The following is a 19,369-nucleotide window of genomic DNA, read 5'->3' as shown; positions in this document are numbered from 1 at the left end:
GAAAGAAAGAAAGAAAGAAAGAAAGAAAGAAAGAAAGAAAGAAAGAAAGAAAGAAAGAAAGAAAGAAAGAAAGAAAGAAAGAAAGAAAGAAAGAAAGAAAAAGAAAGAAAGAAAAACACAAATGTTATGTTTATCTAAAATCATTTTTGCTTATCAGTATGGTTAAATTAGACAATTGAAGGTCAGCAGCGAAGACATTGGTTAATAAAATGGGATTAAATACATAAAGGATATTTGTGTTATTTAATTATTGCAAGTTTGCTTCATATTCCGAGTTTGCATTTCACTGTTTTTATTAATTTGAAGGAATACTAAATCTGTGCAAGTGAGATTTAAGAACTAGGTCTACAGTAACCATCATGTTTACATAGTACACATAACGCCTCTACACTTACACCCGATTTCTCTCAATATGATGCCAGGTGAGCTGTCAGTCAAACGTGTAGTTTATTTATTTGAAAAAGTAAATGTTTAAAAATTATGTGTTACTTTACTAGTTACATAAAAAAGTCATCTGATTCCGTTACTTGAATACCTATCCCTCAACACTGGCGATATGAGCATGTCATTGAATCACTCACTCAGTCATCTCATTCAAAACGGATTCATTCAAGAAGAAAACATCACTATACTTGAGACGAGTACTTGTCTAAAATGACTTATTCAGTAGTATGCTATCTTTTGTTATATCAAAGCATTATTTCACTGCTGAATATCAAAGGTCTGTTTAAGAGCTTATCTTAGTCATAACAAAAGTACTCTTGCTATTGTGATATTTCTTAAATATTATTATGGTATATATTTTGTCTGATCTAATGTCTATCCAGTCTCAAAATCTCGAAAAAGCAACTTCTTGCCAGGCCAAAGCCTCTTTGTATCTAATAAGATGTGTCTGTATATATAATGGTGACACCTAGTGCTAAAATAAATCACTGCATACCTTCCCCCACCTTTGACTTATGATCTTTAAACACTTTATTGATTTTCATAAACTAGCCGTGTCTAAAAGATTAAATGATTACAGCGTAATAAACCCATGTGCTGGTGCACCACGCGACCGGAGGCAAGTTATACCAAGTGAAGGCCTTGTACCAGTGCACTGAATTTATCAAACGCGCTCTGCCAGAAGAACGGTGTTTTTGTGGACCTTCAGGCGATCCATACATCTGCTTCTCGCGCAGCGGGGCCAACTTCAACATTCACGCGTCTCTAGTCTCCGCTGACACGAGTCAAAATGCGTTTACCTCGGTCTATCATCTGTCTGGTACTGACTGTGTGGTGTGCGGAGGGCAGCGATGTGCTCGAGCTCGGAGACTCTGACTTTGACCGGAGCGCAGCCATGCATGAGACTCTGCTGGTGGAGTTCTTCGCACCTTGGTATGTCCCAGATAAGATGTATTTGTTATAATTGCATAAGAGTATAATTCCATCTGAAGACAGGTTGTAGTATGGTAGTAATTAACTATTTGTACAGCGACCAGAGCGTAAGTTGGGGTTTTCTTGTTTATATCTGGACTATGTGGAGAATGACAATGGTTGTTAATGCATGTAAGTTAGTGCATAAATCTAAATTATGATGCATGGAGGTGCATGAACCTAAATTATGATGCAAAATCACAATTCTCTCATCTAAACAATATTATTAGGGATTTTCTCCGTAAGATCTATCTGAAGCTGAAACTGCCATTGCAGTTAAATAATACAATGCCTTCATGTATCATTAATATCCCTGGTATGATGTTACCAAAGGTGTGGTCATTGTCAGCAGCTTGCTCCGGAATACGAGGCTGCTGCCACAAAGCTGAAAGGGACACTGCCTCTGGCAAAGGTGAGGAGTGATGGACACACCAGTTCCTAGTAACATTACCCAGCAGCACAAATCTTTAGCCTCCTTTATGTTAAGCAGGTGACTCAATCTGCAAGATTATGAATGTGTGTCTTTCCTGATGTTTGATCAGGTTGATTGCACCGTGAACTCAGAGACGTGTGAGCGTTTTGGAGTGAATGGGTATCCCACCCTTAAAATCTTCCGCAATGGAGACGAAGCTGGATCTTATGATGGCCCCAGAACTGCAGGTTGATATTTTGTGTCCATACATACAGTACTGTTCAAAAAACAAATATCTCATAACAATAATTTATTTCTGTAAGGGCAAAGCTGAATTTTCAACAGCCATTACTCCAGTGTTCAGTATCACACGTTCCTTCAGAAATCATTTGCTGATTTGGTGCTCAAGAAACATTTCTTGTTGAAAACTTTAGTTTTTCTGCTTGATGGTTACTTTTTCTTTGAATCCTGTAACATCATGCATTAGTCTTTACTGTAACTTTTGCCAATCTAAATGTATTAATTTCTTTTAAAAAATCGTACTGATCCCAAACCTTTCAATGGCAATATTGTTAATATTTTTTGGCTGTAATTATTTTTGTGTCTTACGTACCTATAACTTGATCTGAAACAGATGGCATTGTGAGCTACATGAAAAAACAAGCAGGTCCAAGTTCTGTGTCTCTGCTCAGTGAGGCGGATTTGGATTCTTTTGTCGACAGCTATGAGGCCAGTGTGGTGGGTGAGTTGAATTCGTAAAACCTTGCCAAAACATCTTAAATCGCTTCTGCAACAGAAGCTCAAAACAAATCATATTTGACTTCTGTATTCATTTTAATCTCTCTTGAAACTTAAGGAGGCTTAAGTTCTCTCCTTTCAAGTTTTGTCCTCTTGTGTCTTTGTTCATGGTTTTGCTCAGGCTTCTTCTCTGGGGAAGACAGTACACAGCTTGCAGAGTTTCTGAAGGTCTCCAGTGCCCTGAGGGACAGCTATCGATTTGCTCATTCCACCGATGTGGGAACAGGCCTGAAATACGGTGTAGATGGAGAGTATGTATGACACAGAGCATGAACGAAGTGACTACTATGACCAGTATTTATTTGCTGTCAGATGTAGTGCTTACTAAAAAAAGGACCAAACTCAAAAATGTTATAGGCAGAAATATTTCTGAAATAATATTATGTTATATGTGATAGCTTAGGTACTTTTAAGGTAAGCTATCCGAAGATGAACAGGTGTGAGGGTTGTGCACACATCATATAGGCTATGAAATGTTAATATTGGGTATATCAAGATGAACTGTCCATTTTTAAATGTCTCAAAGATTGAGCATTTTCTTCTCTTTGTCTTTTTCATTCAGGTGTGTTCTGCTGTTTCGTCCTCCTCGTTTAAACAGCAAGTTTGAGGAAAATGTGGTGAAATACACAGAATCCATTTCTTATTCCTCTCTCCGTACATTCATCAGAGACAATGTGTAGGTTTCTTTTATGCTTGTATATGGGTGATCGGTCAAACAGTTGGAACTCCATTTAAAAATGCAAACTGATTTATTGTGGTTATGATTCTTGGTCTTGTTGTTTTCATTTCACTCTGCTTTTAGATTTGGTCTCTGTCCACATTTGACCTCAGAAAATAAGGACATTCTGAGAGGAAGTGATCTGCTTACAGCATATTACAATGTAGATTACTTACGGAATCTCAAAGGCACAAACTACTGGAGGAACAGGTGAGCACCCAATCATAGGAATATCAGTATATCTGTTCTTTTTATATCTGTAAATTTCTCATTGCCTCTTTCAGAATAATGAAGGTGGCGACACAGTTCCAGGATCGAGGTCTGAGTTTTGCTGTGGCAGACCGACAGGAGTTCCAGGATGAGCTTGAGGAGGAGTTCGGTGTGGGTTCGTCTGAGGGAGGAGACATTCCTCTTGTCACAATCCGGACGAGAGAGGGACACAAGTATTCCATGCAGGAAGAGTTCACGTGAGTTTTACAAATCACTAGTCTCTACCCACAGTGCTTTTCTGTTTACATCCAGTAAGAAATGATCAATAGATTTGAGAAAAGGCTTTAGAAGCTCGTTCTGTGTTTGTTTCTGTAGGCGAGATGGCAAGTCCTTGGAGAGGTTTCTGGAGGATTACTTTGCTAAAAGATTGAAGCGATATGTGAAATCTGAGCCTGTTCCAGAGTCCAATGATGACCCTGTCAAGGTAAGTGGACCCACAGAGATGTTTTTTAATTTTAATTTAATTTTATTATTATTATTATTATTTTAAGTTTTCTGCTATTCATTGTGCATGTGGTTCCACAGGTTGTTGTTGCTGACACATTTGACGAGATTGTGAATGATCCAGAGAAGGATGTGTTGGTTGAATTTTACGCTCCCTGGTGCGGCCATTGCAAGAACCTGGAGCCCATATACAAGGAGCTTGGAGAAAAGGTTTGTTAACACAATGTATATATATTATAAAACATTTTTCATCAGAGGCTGGGGTTTTAGAATCAGTACGATTTTTTTTAATGTTCATGAAAGTAAGTCACCAATGCTATATTTGTTTGATCAAAAATATGGTAAAATGAATAATAATGTGAAATATTATTACAATTTAAAATAACTTTTATATTTTAATACATTTATTCCTGCGATGGCAAAGCTGAATTTCCAGCAGTCATTACTCCAGTCACAAGTGTCACATGATCCTTCAGAAATCATTCTAATATGCTGATTTGGTGCTCAAGAAACATTTATTATTATCAGAGTTATTGTATTGTGTATGTATTTTTCCAGGACTTTTTGCTGAATAGAAAGTTCAAAAGAACAGCATTTATTTGAAATACATTTTTTTTAACAACATTACAAATGTCTTAACTCAATGCATCTTGCTGAATGAAAACGTAAAAAAAAAATTTTTACTGACCCCAAACAGTAGTATATGGCAAAAATAATGCCACTGTAGGCCCACAATGCTCATGATTTGGATTTTATTTTGTTTTTGTCTTAGCTTTCTGGGGACCCCAACATTGTAATTGCTAAAATGGACGCCACTGCTAATGATGTGCCCCCAAATTATGATGTCCAAGGGTAACCATCTGTCTCTCTTTATGTCTCTGATCTATCTATAGTTAATTACAACAAACATTCTGTGACATTCAGCTGTTTTTCTTCTTGATTCATCACCTGTTTTGCCTAAACTGCAGATTTCCAACCATTTACTTTGTGCCCTCTGGACAAAAAGACCAGCCACAGCGATATGAGGTGAATATCATCACACACACACACACACACACACACACACACACACACACACACACAAAGAGACAAACTGCTACAATGTTACTTAAACGTTTTTGTCCCACAGGGTGGTCGTGAGGTTAGTGACTTCATCACCTTCCTGAAGAAAGAGGCCACAAATCCGCTCATCTTAGACGAATCAAGGGATGAACTATAAACAGGTGGAGAAATGCACAAACCCACTTCAGCCAAATATGTCACTCGCAGCTGTTCATGGCATCAATCGGGATCATCGAAGCACATGATAAAATGCATCACTTGTAAAATGTTAGTCAATACACTACTGCACACATGATAAAGAATGTAGTTTATAGTTAAAATACTGTTTTCACATCAGTTATTCAACAATCTGCTGCCAAGTTGCCTCTTTATTCTCTGTCTTTTATAACAAAATGCACTGCATATGTGAAATATGCTGATTTCCTGTCTCTTTATTTAAAGAGAGACTGTGTTTATAGGTCACTTATCACAAACATGTTACTGTAGCATCCTGAAGTGTTCCACTGGCTGAATGCTTTTAAGTTAAGAAGTTTGTACCTCACTCCTTACTGCTGGCTTAGTTTACAAAATGTTAAAATTTGTTACTGCATTGTTACATTAAAATTACACTATCTCTTCATAGTCCATTCAGATGTCACTATAAAACTTTGTTTGAAGTCTACAGGATGTGTTAGAAATTCTGTATGCAGTTGATGACTGCAGTAACAGTTTATGAAAAGAATTGGGGTACCTCTACTACCTCCTAATGTCTGTCATGTCAAATTAAACATCTGTAAGGGTCTTGGATCGCGTCCTCCATCCATACATGTGAGGATGTGAGACGTTAACATCTGCTCCCAGGATGGAAATTTTTTAGAAGTTTCACACTTCTTGAACTGTTTATGTCATCAAAAAGGGGAGTGTTTTGTGTTTGCAGTCATAATAAAGAAATGGACAGACACCTGATTGTGTGTGTATTGTAGCATAATTTTTGTTGTATATTTGTAGTACTGTTTGTAAGGTTGCATAGTAAGATGAGCTTCTTTTTTTTTTGTATTTCAATTTTAAACAAAAGGAGCTGTATTTAAAATAATGTTTTAAATATATTAAAAATAAAATAGTATTTTAGAATAAATACAGACAAATATAGATAGTCTTACTTCAAAAACAATTTGTTATATTTTTATTAATACTATTATTAATAAAAGTAGTTTTATTTATTAGTTTATACCGAAGTTTCAGTCCTTTAATTTTAATATTACCTTATATGGTAATTTAACCTGGTTAACCATTTCAGAGTTTTTACTGTAATGTTTTATTCATTTTTTTGATTAAAAAATATTTTACAGTGTAGACGTGAGGCGTTGGCATAAATTTGGATATATATTTATTCCTTAGATTTTGTTTTAATATAAACTATATAGATAATAATTTTGATAATATAAAATAGTATACTGTTTTACAAAATGTAGATTTAGCTTTTTTGGATGTAAATCTAAAACTAAGCGTTTAATTACTTGTAAGTCAAATTTAAGTTTTTATCTCGGAAATCTTCATCCTGACATGATTCTTTCGAGAACTTTTCAGTTCTGCTCCGGTCTACACGCACCCACAAGCGTCACTGAGCTTTCTTTGATTGGTGGAGATATGTGTATGTCAAAGGGTTCTCGGTTGCTCATTGGTCCGCTGTGTCGCTGAATCCCCAGCCACGCCTCGTGCATCCTCTCCTCTTACCGTTGTGCGCGTTGTCTGGTACCGGTGATCTAAACCACGCCGCAAATATGATGGGCCGACCGGTTCTCGTGCTTAGTGAGTGCTTATTTCATTATTCCTTCTGAAAATGCACAAGTGTAGCTTTCATACGAGCCGCTTAAGGACTCGGTAACGGCGTGAATAAGTTTTATTCATGCATTGGTGCTAGAATGCTAAGCTAACTAGTGTGGCACGGGGGCCTCGCGTGTCTGATAAGCTCATGTCAGATTAGTCATTGTGTTAGCCTCATAGCCAACATTGCTTATTAATAATAATATGGTTTAAGCCATTGCATTACAAGTTGCACAGTCAATAATAAAGCCTGCGCTACTCAGTTCTTAGCCATTTGTTGGCTTTATGGGGTAACCGTTAGTTGGTTCTTTCTAACGAAGGGTTTAAAGTAATGAATTTGTTAGCACAAGGCTAACGGCACAGAGGGTGTGCTGACCAGAGCTGCACCCTGTTTCATATGCATAGACACATAACATTATTGATATTCTCTGCATGTCAGATATTTAATTTGTGTTAGATTTTAAATCATTGTGTTTTAGAATTTTTATTTTCTGAACGAAGAAAATAATTAATGTTCAAACTGATTTAACCACACTGGTTCGGTTTCTGCTCATGACAGGTCAGAACATCAAGAGAGAGTCTGGACGAAAGGTCCAGATAGGAAACATCTCTGCGACTAAGGTGGTCTGTTTTATTTATTGTTTTTTTTTTTGAAAGACATGTCAGATGAAACAAAACCACTAACCTGCTGCTTCATCCTCCTTTCAGACCATAGCAGATGTCATCCGGACATGTCTGGGACCAAGGGCTATGATGAAGGTGTGTTTCTGGTGTTTAGTCCACACTTACATTTTGGTGCATTGTTTATTGTAAGAAGAAATGTATGATACTGCTCTAAAGAGATGTTTGATGAAGTGTTTGTTCTTTGTACGCAGATGCTTCTGGATCCCATGGGTGGAATCGTCATGACCAATGATGGCAATGCCATTCTGAGAGAGGTGATTATGAATACCACTCCATAAATTTGTAAAACAAAATGTAGGTTTTCGTATTTATTGAATGTTAATAAAATGTTCTCTTTTTTTTGTGGCATTCAGATCCAGGTCCAGCACCCTGCTGCCAAGTCCATGATTGAGATCAGCCGCACACAGGATGAGGAGGTTGGAGATGGGACCACCTCTGTAATTATTCTGGGTGAGGGTCAATAGTGTTTTCTCTGTCAGTTCACAAAGTCTGTGAAATTGAATGATGTAGGTGTTTGATTAAATGCAATCTTGAATAATAACTTTTCTAGTTTAGTTACACACAAATAATTCACTATATTATTATTAATAATAATAATTATTGGGAAAAAAGAATTGTAAGAAGTTGGCAACTAACAATTAAATGAATGTTTATTTGTTAATATTTAATTTGTTCGATAGCAATTGAAGTGCTCAAATCCTAACGTCACATTCTGTGTACAGCGGGTGAGATGCTGTCGGTGGCTGAGCAGTTTTTGGAACAGCAGATGCATCCTACCGTGGTGATCGGTGCATACAGACAAGCTCTGGATGACATGTTGAACATACTCAAAGATGTCAGGTAATCAAACATACAACCAGTTTAATTGTTCTGTATGAGCTCTCAATTAGTTCACAGAAAATGAAAATTTACTGAGAAATTACTCAACCTCAGATTATTTAAGATGTACATGAGTATTTGTTCATCAGAACATATTTGGAGCATTACATCACTTATTCTCCAATGGATCCTCTCCAGTCAATGGGTGCCGTGAGAATGAAGTACAACTCCAGATAATCAGTATAAATTTTATGAAGTGAAATCCATCGAGACATTTTGAACTTCAAACCGTTTCTTCCCGCTAAAGTCGTCTATCCATAATATTCCTTTCTTCAGTGAAAAAGTTATTTAGTCTGAATCAGAAGAGAAATATGCACAGATCAAGCACTAATTACAGGTGGAAACAGTTCTAAACAAATGTCAGTGGATTTGATGTGAGAGGACAACAGTGGATGAACTTTTTCACTGGAGGAAATGTTGTTTACTTTATGGATTGAATCATATTTTGCATCGGTTTAAAGTTAAAATGCCTTAATTATGGATTTGTTTCTTACAAACATGCAGCTTTTCACTGCATAAGACGTTAAATTGATGGACTGGAGTCATGTGGATTATTGTGATGTTTTTATCAGCTGTTTGAATTTATTCTGACGGCACCCATTCACTACATTTTATCAAATCTGATGAAGAAACAAACTTATCTACATCTTTGATGGACTTAGGGTGAGTACATTTTCAGGAAATTCTTATTTTGGCTAAACCATTCTTTTAAGCTGCTGAGTTTTATCAGTGGATTGGTAAGGGGTATGTTTGGCTAAAGTGGGCTGAAATGTTTCAGTGCTCTGGACTCTGATAGTTTTGCTACTTCTTCCTCCCCCTCATAGCACTCCAGTAGATGTGAATAATCGTGACATGATGTTGAAGATAATAAACTCTGCCATCAACACCAAAGCACTCAGCCGCTGGTCCACCATGGCCTGCAACATCGCTCTAGATGCGGTCCGTACTGTTGAGCTGGAGGAAAACGGACGCAAGGAGATCGACATTAAGAAGTATGCCAAAGTTGAGAAGGTAGGACACAGCCTAAAGAAATATACCTAAAGAGCATATTGTTACTTAGTTTTACTGTATATGTTCACAATTTTGATCTTGAATGTAATCACAGAATGTTTTTGTCAACAGAAAATTTTAATCAAAATAAAATAACTTGCTCTTTTCTGATGTCTGTTGGATAATCTGAACCAAGAGGCAAATCTAGCGATAAAACCAGTACATGATCCAGTTTGTTCTCAATGGATAAAATTAGCATAGGATCTGCAATTCATATTGACTACAAAAACAAAGATTAAATGTCAAGCAATGTGTAAATATACCTAATTGCAGTTTTGGTGTGAATAGGTGCCTGGTGGCATCATTGACGACTCATGTGTGCTGAGGGGGGTGATGGTAAATAAGGATGTAACTCATCCCCGTATGCGAAGACTCATCAAGAACCCGAGAATTGTTCTGCTGGACTGCTCTCTGGAGTACAAGAAGGGCGAGAGTCAGGTGAGAAGTTGTCTGAATCCACAATCTTCCTCTGAATGCCTAGCATCTAAAACACTGACCTTTTGGCCTCTCGCTCCTCTCAGACTGATATCGAGATCACTCGTGAGGAAGACTTCGCCCGCATTCTGCAGATGGAGGAAGAGTACATCCAGCAGATCTGTGAAGATATTATTCGTCTCAAACCTGACCTGATCTTCACTGAAAAGGGCATCTCTGGTACATATGAGCATTCATGCAGTCATGTGTTTGTGAGAAGCAATGGTGGTCTTTTATTTTTTATATATTTTTTTTTAAGATCATGAGAGTTGTTAATTTATCATCTCTGTAGATCTGGCTCAGCACTATCTGATGAAAGCGAACATCACTGCGATCCGGCGTGTCAGAAAGACGGACAACAACCGTATTGCAAGGTGCTTTTGTCAATACATTTTCATTTTTATTGTGTAATTCATTGCATCAATGATTATTTTGCCAGACATGCATGCACAAAATGTAAAGCAAATCATAATTTCTTAGTTCCATTGGCAAACCTGGAAATAACTGAAAATTTAAAAATCAAAAATTTTGAAAATTAATATTTAAGTGTTAATCATGGCAATGTATTTAGTGGATATACGTTGTATTTATATATGCCTAGTGGAGTCATTTAGATATTGCTTGTGTAGAGCATTGATGTCTCATTTGTGAGTGACAATCATTTTAAGAATGATTTGATTCTATTTAATGAATTTGGCAAAATGGTTTACAATATGGCATGAATGTATTAGCAAATGGTAAAATAGTATTATTTTAGTATGTACAATTGTAGTTTTTATTAATGAATTTTAAATTAGCTTTTAGGTTTCTTTTCATTTTCCATTTTAATGATCTTCGTTTAAGTTGTAGTAGATTTATGTGCTTGCTATTTTCCCCTCTATTTTGGTTTTAAACAATTAGTTTTAATAAGTTTAAAACTATTTGAGTCTTAAACATTTCAACTAATAATTTATGAAACATTTTATTCATTTTTTTTTTTGTAGTTAATAACAATACTGATGGTTCTTAAAAATCCTTAACCAATAATTTGTCTGGCAAAAATGTAAGTGTGGCAACACTTTAACTCTACTTCTGCTTGTCTGTCTCAGAGCATGTGGTGCACGTATTGCCAGCAGAACAGATGAGCTCCGTGAAGAGGATGTGGGTACAGGTGCTGGTCTATTTGAAGTGAAGAAGATCGGCGATGAGTATTTCACCTTTGTGACAGAGTGTAAAGACCCCAAAGCCTGCACCATTCTCCTCAGGGGAGCCAGCAAGGAGATCTTAGCGGTGAGAAAAGACGGAAAAAGGGAACCAACGAAATGAGGAGACTGGGGGCCACTGTTAAAAATTCATGAACTATGCAATGCTCAGAGGAAGATTAATGAGGATGTTTTTTAATCGTTATAGAGAGTCTCACAAAGGTCTCTATTGTGAGAGCAGCCCTCAGGAAGAAGTGCTTAGATAATTCAACAGGCCATTTGTTGAATATTTGATCAGCTCAGCTAGAGTATCAGGGGATTTTGCACAGGTTAATTGACTTGTCGCTGTTTGACTGATGATCTGTCTCAGGAAGTGGAGCGGAACCTGCAGGATGCCATGCAGGTCTGTCGTAACGTCCTGTTGGACCCGCATCTGTTGCCAGGCGGTGGAGCAGTGGAGATGGAGGTGTCCCATCGGCTGACGGAGCGCTCGCGAGCGCTGACCGGTGTAGAGCAGTGGCCATACCGTGCTGTGGCTCAGGCCCTGGAGGTCATCCCACGTACACTCATTCAGAACTGTGGAGCCTCAGCAATACGAGTGCTAACTTCCCTTAGGGTAAGTGGAATCGAAAGCACCATTTTTTTTTATTTCAGTATGTTGCTGCTTCTCTTGAGTAACTCGCATTTCAGTTGCCGTTAAAGCATTTCTCATCTCTTTTCCAGGCCAAGCACACTCAGGAGGGCAACTCTTCATGGGGCATCAATGGAGAGACAGGAACTCTTGCTGATATGGAGCAGCTGGGGATCTGGGAACCGCTGGCAGTTAAAGCCCAGACATACAAAACTGCAGTTGAGGTAAAACGGCACATACTCTGAGAAAAACTGCTTTAGATTCCAGGAGGAAGGTAGAGGTGATTTTTCTTATGACTGTTAATGGATTTTCTTGTTTTCCTCTTAGACGGCCATCCTGTTGCTGCGCATTGATGACATTGTTTCTGGTCACAAAAAGAAGGGAGAAGACCAGGCGGGTGGTGCACCGATGGAGGACAAAGAGTAAAGGAAGAGGAAATACAGATGATGAAGGAACAAGAGTTCAGAAAGGACAGTAATGCAGCAAATGAAGACCATTTGTACACAAGCATTTATTTGTGCAAAACTCCATTCTCCAACACAATGTTCTCATTAGAAAGCCATTTGCACTGTTGCTTTGTATTGTCATTAGGCCAGAAGCTCTTCTTCCCTCAATTGTTTTATTTCCTCTGGAAATGAAACAACTCTGGATTGGATTAGGATGTTTGTGCTAGTATCTCTGTGCTTCACTTTGCTGGTATTGTTACTTTGTATTTCCTACCAGTGATAAATTTCAATATCAGACCATGTTGTTTAGTTTTTCCTGAGCTGAACCCCCTTAAATTGAATATAAATTAAGGTACTTTTTCACACCTTGGTAGTTTACTGTGATTATGCAATTACATTTTTTCACAACCCCCCCAGTCACACAGAACACTTCACATATTAAAATTTATTTGACAGTTTTAAAAAAAGTTTACATGCGTCCCTTTTTCCCAAATGCAACACTTAATAAGGTTCCGGTAGTTAACATTAATGCATTAATGTTCATACATATATTAACACAAATATCAATGAATTTAGTATATGCAAAAATGATCATTAAAAGCCAACATAAAACGGTGACCAAAACTTTGCTGTAAATCTTGGTTAGTGCAGAGACCCTTATTGTAAAGTTACTAGCTGTTTTTGTATTAAATATTTAATTCAGATAATTTGTCAACAAATGTCATATTAAGGCACCAGGCATTAACAGAAAACATGCCAAAGACATGTAAGGATGTGCCGTCAAACACAGCATTTTACAAAAAATATATTTAAAAAGATGAAAGAAAAAAAAAACGGTACAGTAGAATTGTTTCTTTCTAAAGCATCACCCTTAGATGGTCTTCTTGTATTTTTTGTTTCATCATCATGCACTGATAAAGTATGAGAGCATACTCGAGTCCAATAGAAGTGTTTAGATCAGGGTGCCCAACCCTGTTCCTGGAGCTCTACCTTCCTGCAGAGTTTAGCTCCAACCCTGATCAAACACACATGAACCAACTAATTAGCACTTGATAATTACAGACAGGCGTGTTTGATCAGGGTTGGAACTGAACTCTGCAGGAAGGTAGATCTCCAGCACCAGGGTTGAGCATCCCTGGTTTAGATTTACCAAGCATCAAAGAATCTATAAGGGATGACCACCCATAAATTACATGATGAGAAGTTTATCTGCAAGTCTGTACAGGTTTATTGTCATTTGACAATAATTTGGATGCTAAGACGATTCAGTATTTGCATTTCAGCACCACCAAACAAGTTCCATCTGCAGTTTTGGCTGTGCTGAATGGCACTCAAGACCTAATCTGTCATCATCAAGCATTGAATCTGTCTGCGGTCCTTGCCTAGAGACAAAATACATTCAAATTTACCCAGATTATCAGTCATGGGTTGCAATATCCTGCATTCGATATGCCACAGATTTGTGACATCACCCCTGGGCTCTCTCTCCTGTCTCTGGGTCCACTCCACTGTCCAAATCTAACATAAAAACAGAACAACGCACCAAAAATAATCATTTACAAAATGTGTATCAGGCATATAAAAGGATCACTTGACATCACAGGCAGAACCAAGGTCTACTTCTCTTACACATGACAGTATCACTGGAGGACAGGCGGCGCTGCTGGTTAATGAGGCTTAAGTTGGAAGGTCCTGGAGGATGTGATACAGCAAAACCCGAACCAGTTGGTGGATCCATATCTGTGTCCATGGCTGTTCAAATGGAAGGGGAACAAAAGATTTAATAATAATAACAATCATAATAACAGTTATTTACAATAATATACAGGCATTGCAATAATTCACAATGTGCCATCACACTTGAAAGATTCCCTGTCAGACTGACGCTGACCTGAGAACTCTTCTTGCACGTCGGCATCATACTGAGGGGGTCTGGAGAAGGTCTCGACGCTGACGGATCTGTTTATCCCGCAGTTTGACCCAGGTGGGGTTTCTAATGTTCTCCTTTGGCCTCCAGTGGGCACGAGCGTGCTCCTCGAGTCTGTGCAATGTGGTTGATAAAACAAGTGGTGTTACATAACTCGATTTGCAACTTCCGACAAACAGCTGGCACAACCAATTACTCTAAACAATTCAGTAAAACACAACTTGCACTAATGGGTCGGTTAGGGCAATTTTAACACTTGACGGGGGTAAACGAACACTAGATTAACGATAAATGTTTTACATACAACAATAACATTATCTCTGCAAGAACATCGTGCGTATGTAATTTCAAATGTGTCAGGAATTATTTGAAAACTTTGTGGGTTTTAATTGCTGCATGAATTAAATAACTTGGTAATAAATCAAGTTATGTCATCGGTCTTACCATTGCACACGTTTCTCCTCAGCTGTCGAAACGGACAGTTCTCCCTCATTCGAAACAGACACGCGCTGTGTTTCCTTCGGCCTTGAGATGTCATTCTTCCTCAGAGCCAGACTTTTACAGTATATGAATCAAAAGTATTATTATTATTATTAATACCGCTGGAGGTTTGCCGTCAACTTTCCATGTACTCCAGCTATCAAATGACAGCAGGTAGTAGGAAATACTTTTTTGCCCTCCGACAAAAAAAACACTAAACGCCAATTTGACCTTGTCAAACACCGCCATCGTATAGAATGAACTGTGTTTTTACATTTAAATTATGCACAAAAACAACCATTCACAAAATATTGTATTTGTACAAAATGTTTATGAAAATATAATACACAAATTACTTTCAGCTTAATACATTCATTTGCACTAGGCTACATAGTTTTCTTATATCTCTGCAGCTTTGTTAGTTAATAGATATCTGGAGTTATATCTGTACCTTTTTACAAATTTGAAAAAAAAAAAAATTAATAATAATAAAAATTAAATAATATATATATGTGTGTGTGTGTCTACACTTTGCACAGAGTAAATGTCACATTGCCCTTAAATTACCAAAGGGAGTGGTTGTGGAAAACTACAAGTTTGGGCAGGCCTCTAACTTCACACACCACATAGTATAGTCTTGAATAAGAAAACAAGCATGACCCCCCCCCCCCCAAAAAAAAAACAAAAAACCTGGTGAAATAAATATTTGGAATTTTGTTATACATTCTCATTTTAAAGTAGATGAGTTGAAACCAATTTATTTGGAGCCCTTTTGAGTGATGATGAATCTTCTGCATCTGTTTTGTGCTCATGTTTGGCTGCAATAAAAGGTTGCTAGCTCATTTTAATTTGTAGTTTAGTGTCTCAAGTTTCACTACACAACTTCTATTTATAAGTTAGTTCGAAAGAAAGAAAAAATAAACACCCTCCTCTCTTTCCTTTGACTGGATTTCTGGCAGGTTCAATCCACTGATCATGATATAAATGTACTCAGGAAAGCAAAGAACAGGAGAGGAAAATGAAATCACAGTTGAATTAAACGTTCTCAGACTCAAATTTCTTATAGTATAATTTAAGTTGGCTCTAAGCCTAAAGAGATCTGGTCTACATTTGGCAGTAGTAGAGGTGTCAGATGTGTTGTGTTTAGCCCCAGAACCGTTGTTTGGTTGAAGGAACAGGTGGTTCTGGGATGTCTGGGGCAAAGATGGAGCCTGCAGATTCAGAGAGGAAGATGAAGTAGAGGTTGGCCACCAGCATAACCAGCATTGGCAGAAATGAGAACCCAAAGCCAACACCTCTCAAACTGCTGTCACAAGCTGCCGCGACCCAGTACAGTAATCTGTGATGCACAAAGACACAAATTACAAGTCATTTTAAAAAGTACTGCTAGTTACACATTAAATATCTGGGATTCATAATCTAATTTAAACATAAATAAGGTTTATTATTTCAGAAAATAAAAAAAGAAACACAAATGGGAGGAAAAATGGAAACAAAACAAAACATGTAAAAGTAGTAAATTAATCACTTGGGTTGCACCAATATATCATGCCACAATATATCGCAATACAAAAATGCTACAATACGTATCGTGGACAGCGACAATATGCATTGTGTCTAGTTCACCCAATATAAAAAACATATTTAACTCAGGTTTTTATCCAGATATAATCATTGGTCAACACACATACAAAGAGCGCATTAAATATGGTAAACCCGGAAGCTAAAAATTGTTTTATATGTTTATATAATTTATTTCTTTTTTTTAATTTTGTTTATTATTTCCATTTTAGTTTTAGTTATTTTAGTATTTTAGGTTCAACTAAATTAAAATGTGGCCTTTTAAATAAATAGAATTCAGTTTTTTATATACATTTTATTTAGTTCATATTCTATTTTTATGTTATTTATATTCATGTAACGACAATGTTGTTTTTATGGTTTTAGGTAATTATAATAACCCTGCTTACAAATAATTTTTTTCCCCAGTAGTGTTTTTTTATATTCTCCAGTAATGTTTTTTTTGTAAGACTTTACATTTTAACTCTATTTTGGTCTTATCGTACTGAATTGTGTGTTTCATTATACTCCTATTAATTACTACCAATTTTGTGGCGCTTTCTAAATCAGAGATTTGGTCTTGCAAATTTAGGAGGGATTCTGTACCTGCCAAAGGCAAAAATGATGGTGAGAAGAGGAACTAGTTTAAGCAGATTCTGATTCAGGTAGGCAGCCATGACAGCCAGTTGGAGGAAGTAAAGCAGAAAGAGGGAGACTGAGTCCTCCACATAGCGCTGGTGAACTGCCACCTGCTTAACTTCCCTCTCCCCCTCAAACCGTGGCTTAAAGGATCGATACCACAGACGGGACACACCTAGTACCAACATACCTAAGAGTGGAGGAAAGAACAGAGTAACCATTTCCAAACAGCTCCCTTTGATTTATTTTTTCCGCAATGAAAGAACACAAAGATACAATGTTTATCAATGTTGAGTCATCTCAGAGTCAAAACAGACCCAGGAACTTCCTGCTCACCAAGGACAATAGGTATGACTGCAAAAACAGAGCAGCGCAGGGTGTAGACCAGCCGTAGTGGGGCGCTGTCGAGCAGAGGGGCATCAAAGGGCAGGAAGACGTAGCCGCCCCACACCAACAAGGGGAAGATCAGGGCAGAGGTGAACATGGATGCACCCAGTTTAAGAGCATCACGATTAGATCCACCAAAGCCACCTGAGAAACACAGAGAGACAGAGGTTTATTAAATATTACATTCAATAGTGTTATTAAATGTATGTTTTCAAGTTTTAGTGAGCAGAAGATAATGACAAATTTAATCTTAAATGCAAAAATTGGTGGAAAAGAGTATGCACAATTACATAACCAAAATTATTTTTTTACATTTACATTTATGCATTTGGTAGACGCTTTTATATAAAGTGGCTTACATTCCATTCAAGTACATATTCATCAGTGGGAACTGATCCCATGATCCTGGTAGCGCCATCCTCTACTGTTTTAGCTACAGGACTGTGTATCCGCCTATACCAATAAATTCTCTCATTTCTACTATCAGTTCATAATATTGTACACATATATAGTGTATTAAAAGTTACAAAACACATAATGATTTAATCTGATCTTACAGCAACGTGATTTGGGTGTGATGGGCCAGTCGTTGTAATACTCTTCTAGTGGTGTTCCATGTGTCCCGTGTGTCCCCAGGAAGGGGCTCCTCTCTTCTTCTTCTTCATCTCTCCAGTGGTCTGCAGCCTCCTGCTGGCTGGTGGAGTGCAGGATGGTGATGCTGGGGCTGAAGACTCGGGCTGCGTTCTCTGGCATGATGTTCACCTCCTCTACCTCTATCTCCGAGCAGGTTCTTTTCACTCTGTTTCTCAGCTCAGTCTCAGAAACTCTTTCTTTCCCTGTTTCCATCCTCCTCCATCTCTCACCTGTATTCTCCGTCTCTCTCAGCCCAAATTCCTCCCTCTCGCTCTCTGTCCGGCTCACTCCACCAACCCGGAGTGAGATGCAATCTGATTTAACGCTGGTGCTCACTCCATCCTTGACTGGCAGAATCTGTGGTTCGGGTTTATTCTCAGGCCACGGTAGGGTACTGGGTTCCATATTTGCAGATTTGATCTTTTCCGCTTCTTCCTCAGTGCTGTTCACATCCTTTGTTACCTTGTCCACGTCTGCTACCCACTGAGGCGTTTGGGGCACCGCTGCTGGCCCAGGAGGGCCTGTGTCCACTGTCCCTAGGAATCAAAACAGAAATTCTGGCAATGAAAAATTTGGAAAATCTGGCAAAAGTTTGTCTGAGTAATTTTGTAAGAGGTTTACATTTTGTGAAAGGACATCTTCTGGAGCCAATATGTAATAAATTAGAAGAAGAATAAATTATAAATCAAAGTATAGCAAGAACCTGATTATCAAATAAAAAGCTAATATCACCCTAAAAATTTACTTATAATACTTAGTTAAATGGTTCTATTTTAAGCTAGATTTAATTATATCATTAACATAGTCAAACTAAATTAACTTTGACTTCTATAAAACAAACTTCATGGCAGTTGTCATGAAAAATAGGTAACAATATAAAAAGTACTAACTACTGTAAATGATTCTGGCTGTAAAAGAAAACTGATTTACCCAATCTATCAATATTGTGAATATTTATGTAGCACGAAACTACGACATTTAGTCTTAATAGTGTCAAAATACTTAGCTCGATCAGCTCGCAGACGAATAACATTAACTGAATGCGAACGAGGCCGCAACACAACTTGGACAGATAATCACATCAACGGAGCGAGTTCAGAAGAACCACATAGTGCGACAGAACTTATTCTCAAACTTCTTGTCTACAAGACACATTTAATCTTTATTGTGTTCAACGGGCCTTATTTTAGTAATACGAAGAAGATTCCTTAACCAGGCCTACGTCTTTTGATATGTAAAAAAGCTAAAACTCTCTGAGCGACACAGGTTGAAAAACATGTAACAACACCTCAAGTAAACAGATAAAACTTTCCAGTGTTTCGTTACTCACCCATATTTCAGCACAGGATGTTGTTTTTTCGGTATTGTTTTTCCTCTAGTAACTTATATTGAAACTCCCGTAGTGGAAGTTCAGGTGTGTCCAGGTTAAGTTTGTTAAAGGGACAGTCTCTTAAAGGGGAGGTTTGTTTGTCTCT

At 37.6% G+C, this 19,369-nt stretch overlaps 3 protein-coding genes across 4 annotated transcripts; 2 read left to right on the top strand and 1 right to left on the bottom strand.

Annotated features, from left to right (window-relative positions):
• Positions 1 to 1,057: 1,057 nt before the first annotated feature.
• pdia7 (protein disulfide isomerase family A, member 7) lies at positions 1,058 to 6,065 on the top strand. The gene is made up of 13 exons (XM_019118048.2): positions 1,058 to 1,377; positions 1,750 to 1,828; positions 1,959 to 2,076; positions 2,463 to 2,570; positions 2,748 to 2,877; positions 3,189 to 3,302; positions 3,429 to 3,554; positions 3,629 to 3,811; positions 3,930 to 4,038; positions 4,140 to 4,268; positions 4,831 to 4,910; positions 5,027 to 5,084; positions 5,188 to 6,065. Exons 1-13 carry the CDS (start codon positions 1,235 to 1,237, stop codon positions 5,275 to 5,277), a joined length of 1,467 nt encoding a protein of 488 aa, XP_018973593.1. The 5' UTR covers positions 1,058 to 1,234; the 3' UTR covers positions 5,278 to 6,065.
• Positions 6,066 to 6,775: 710 nt separating this feature from the next.
• Positions 6,776 to 12,565, top strand: cct3 (chaperonin containing TCP1, subunit 3 (gamma)). Its single transcript, XM_042741181.1, has 14 exons — positions 6,776 to 6,908; positions 7,483 to 7,544; positions 7,632 to 7,682; positions 7,799 to 7,861; positions 7,961 to 8,057; positions 8,330 to 8,447; positions 9,311 to 9,497; positions 9,825 to 9,974; positions 10,058 to 10,190; positions 10,303 to 10,384; positions 11,099 to 11,279; positions 11,562 to 11,807; positions 11,915 to 12,046; positions 12,150 to 12,565. The coding sequence occupies exons 1-14, from the start codon at positions 6,881 to 6,883 to the stop codon at positions 12,246 to 12,248; spliced, it is 1,629 nt and encodes a 542-aa protein (XP_042597115.1). The 5' UTR covers positions 6,776 to 6,880; the 3' UTR covers positions 12,249 to 12,565.
• Positions 12,566 to 14,970: 2,405 nt separating this feature from the next.
• On the bottom strand, positions 14,971 to 19,369 carry tmem79b (transmembrane protein 79b). 2 transcript variants are annotated; one of them, XM_042741182.1, is made up of 5 exons: positions 19,225 to 19,369; positions 17,819 to 18,430; positions 17,211 to 17,405; positions 16,842 to 17,064; positions 14,971 to 16,014 (listed from the first exon to the last, which is right to left on the bottom strand). In XM_042741182.1, the coding sequence occupies exons 1-5, from the start codon at positions 19,226 to 19,228 to the stop codon at positions 15,819 to 15,821; spliced, it is 1,230 nt and encodes a 409-aa protein (XP_042597116.1). In that variant the 5' UTR covers positions 19,229 to 19,369; the 3' UTR covers positions 14,971 to 15,818. The 2 variants fall into 2 exon arrangements, with proteins under 2 accessions (XP_042597116.1, XP_018973595.2); XM_019118050.2 differs by having other exon boundaries at positions 17,819 to 18,424.

Source organism: Cyprinus carpio, chromosome B16, assembly GCF_018340385.1.
Source record: "Cyprinus carpio isolate SPL01 chromosome B16, ASM1834038v1, whole genome shotgun sequence".
In the NCBI taxonomy this organism is placed as follows: domain Eukaryota; kingdom Metazoa; phylum Chordata; class Actinopteri; order Cypriniformes; family Cyprinidae; genus Cyprinus; species Cyprinus carpio.
Note: the sequence above shows the minus strand (reverse complement) of the source record. Positions and strands in the feature narration are given on the sequence as shown.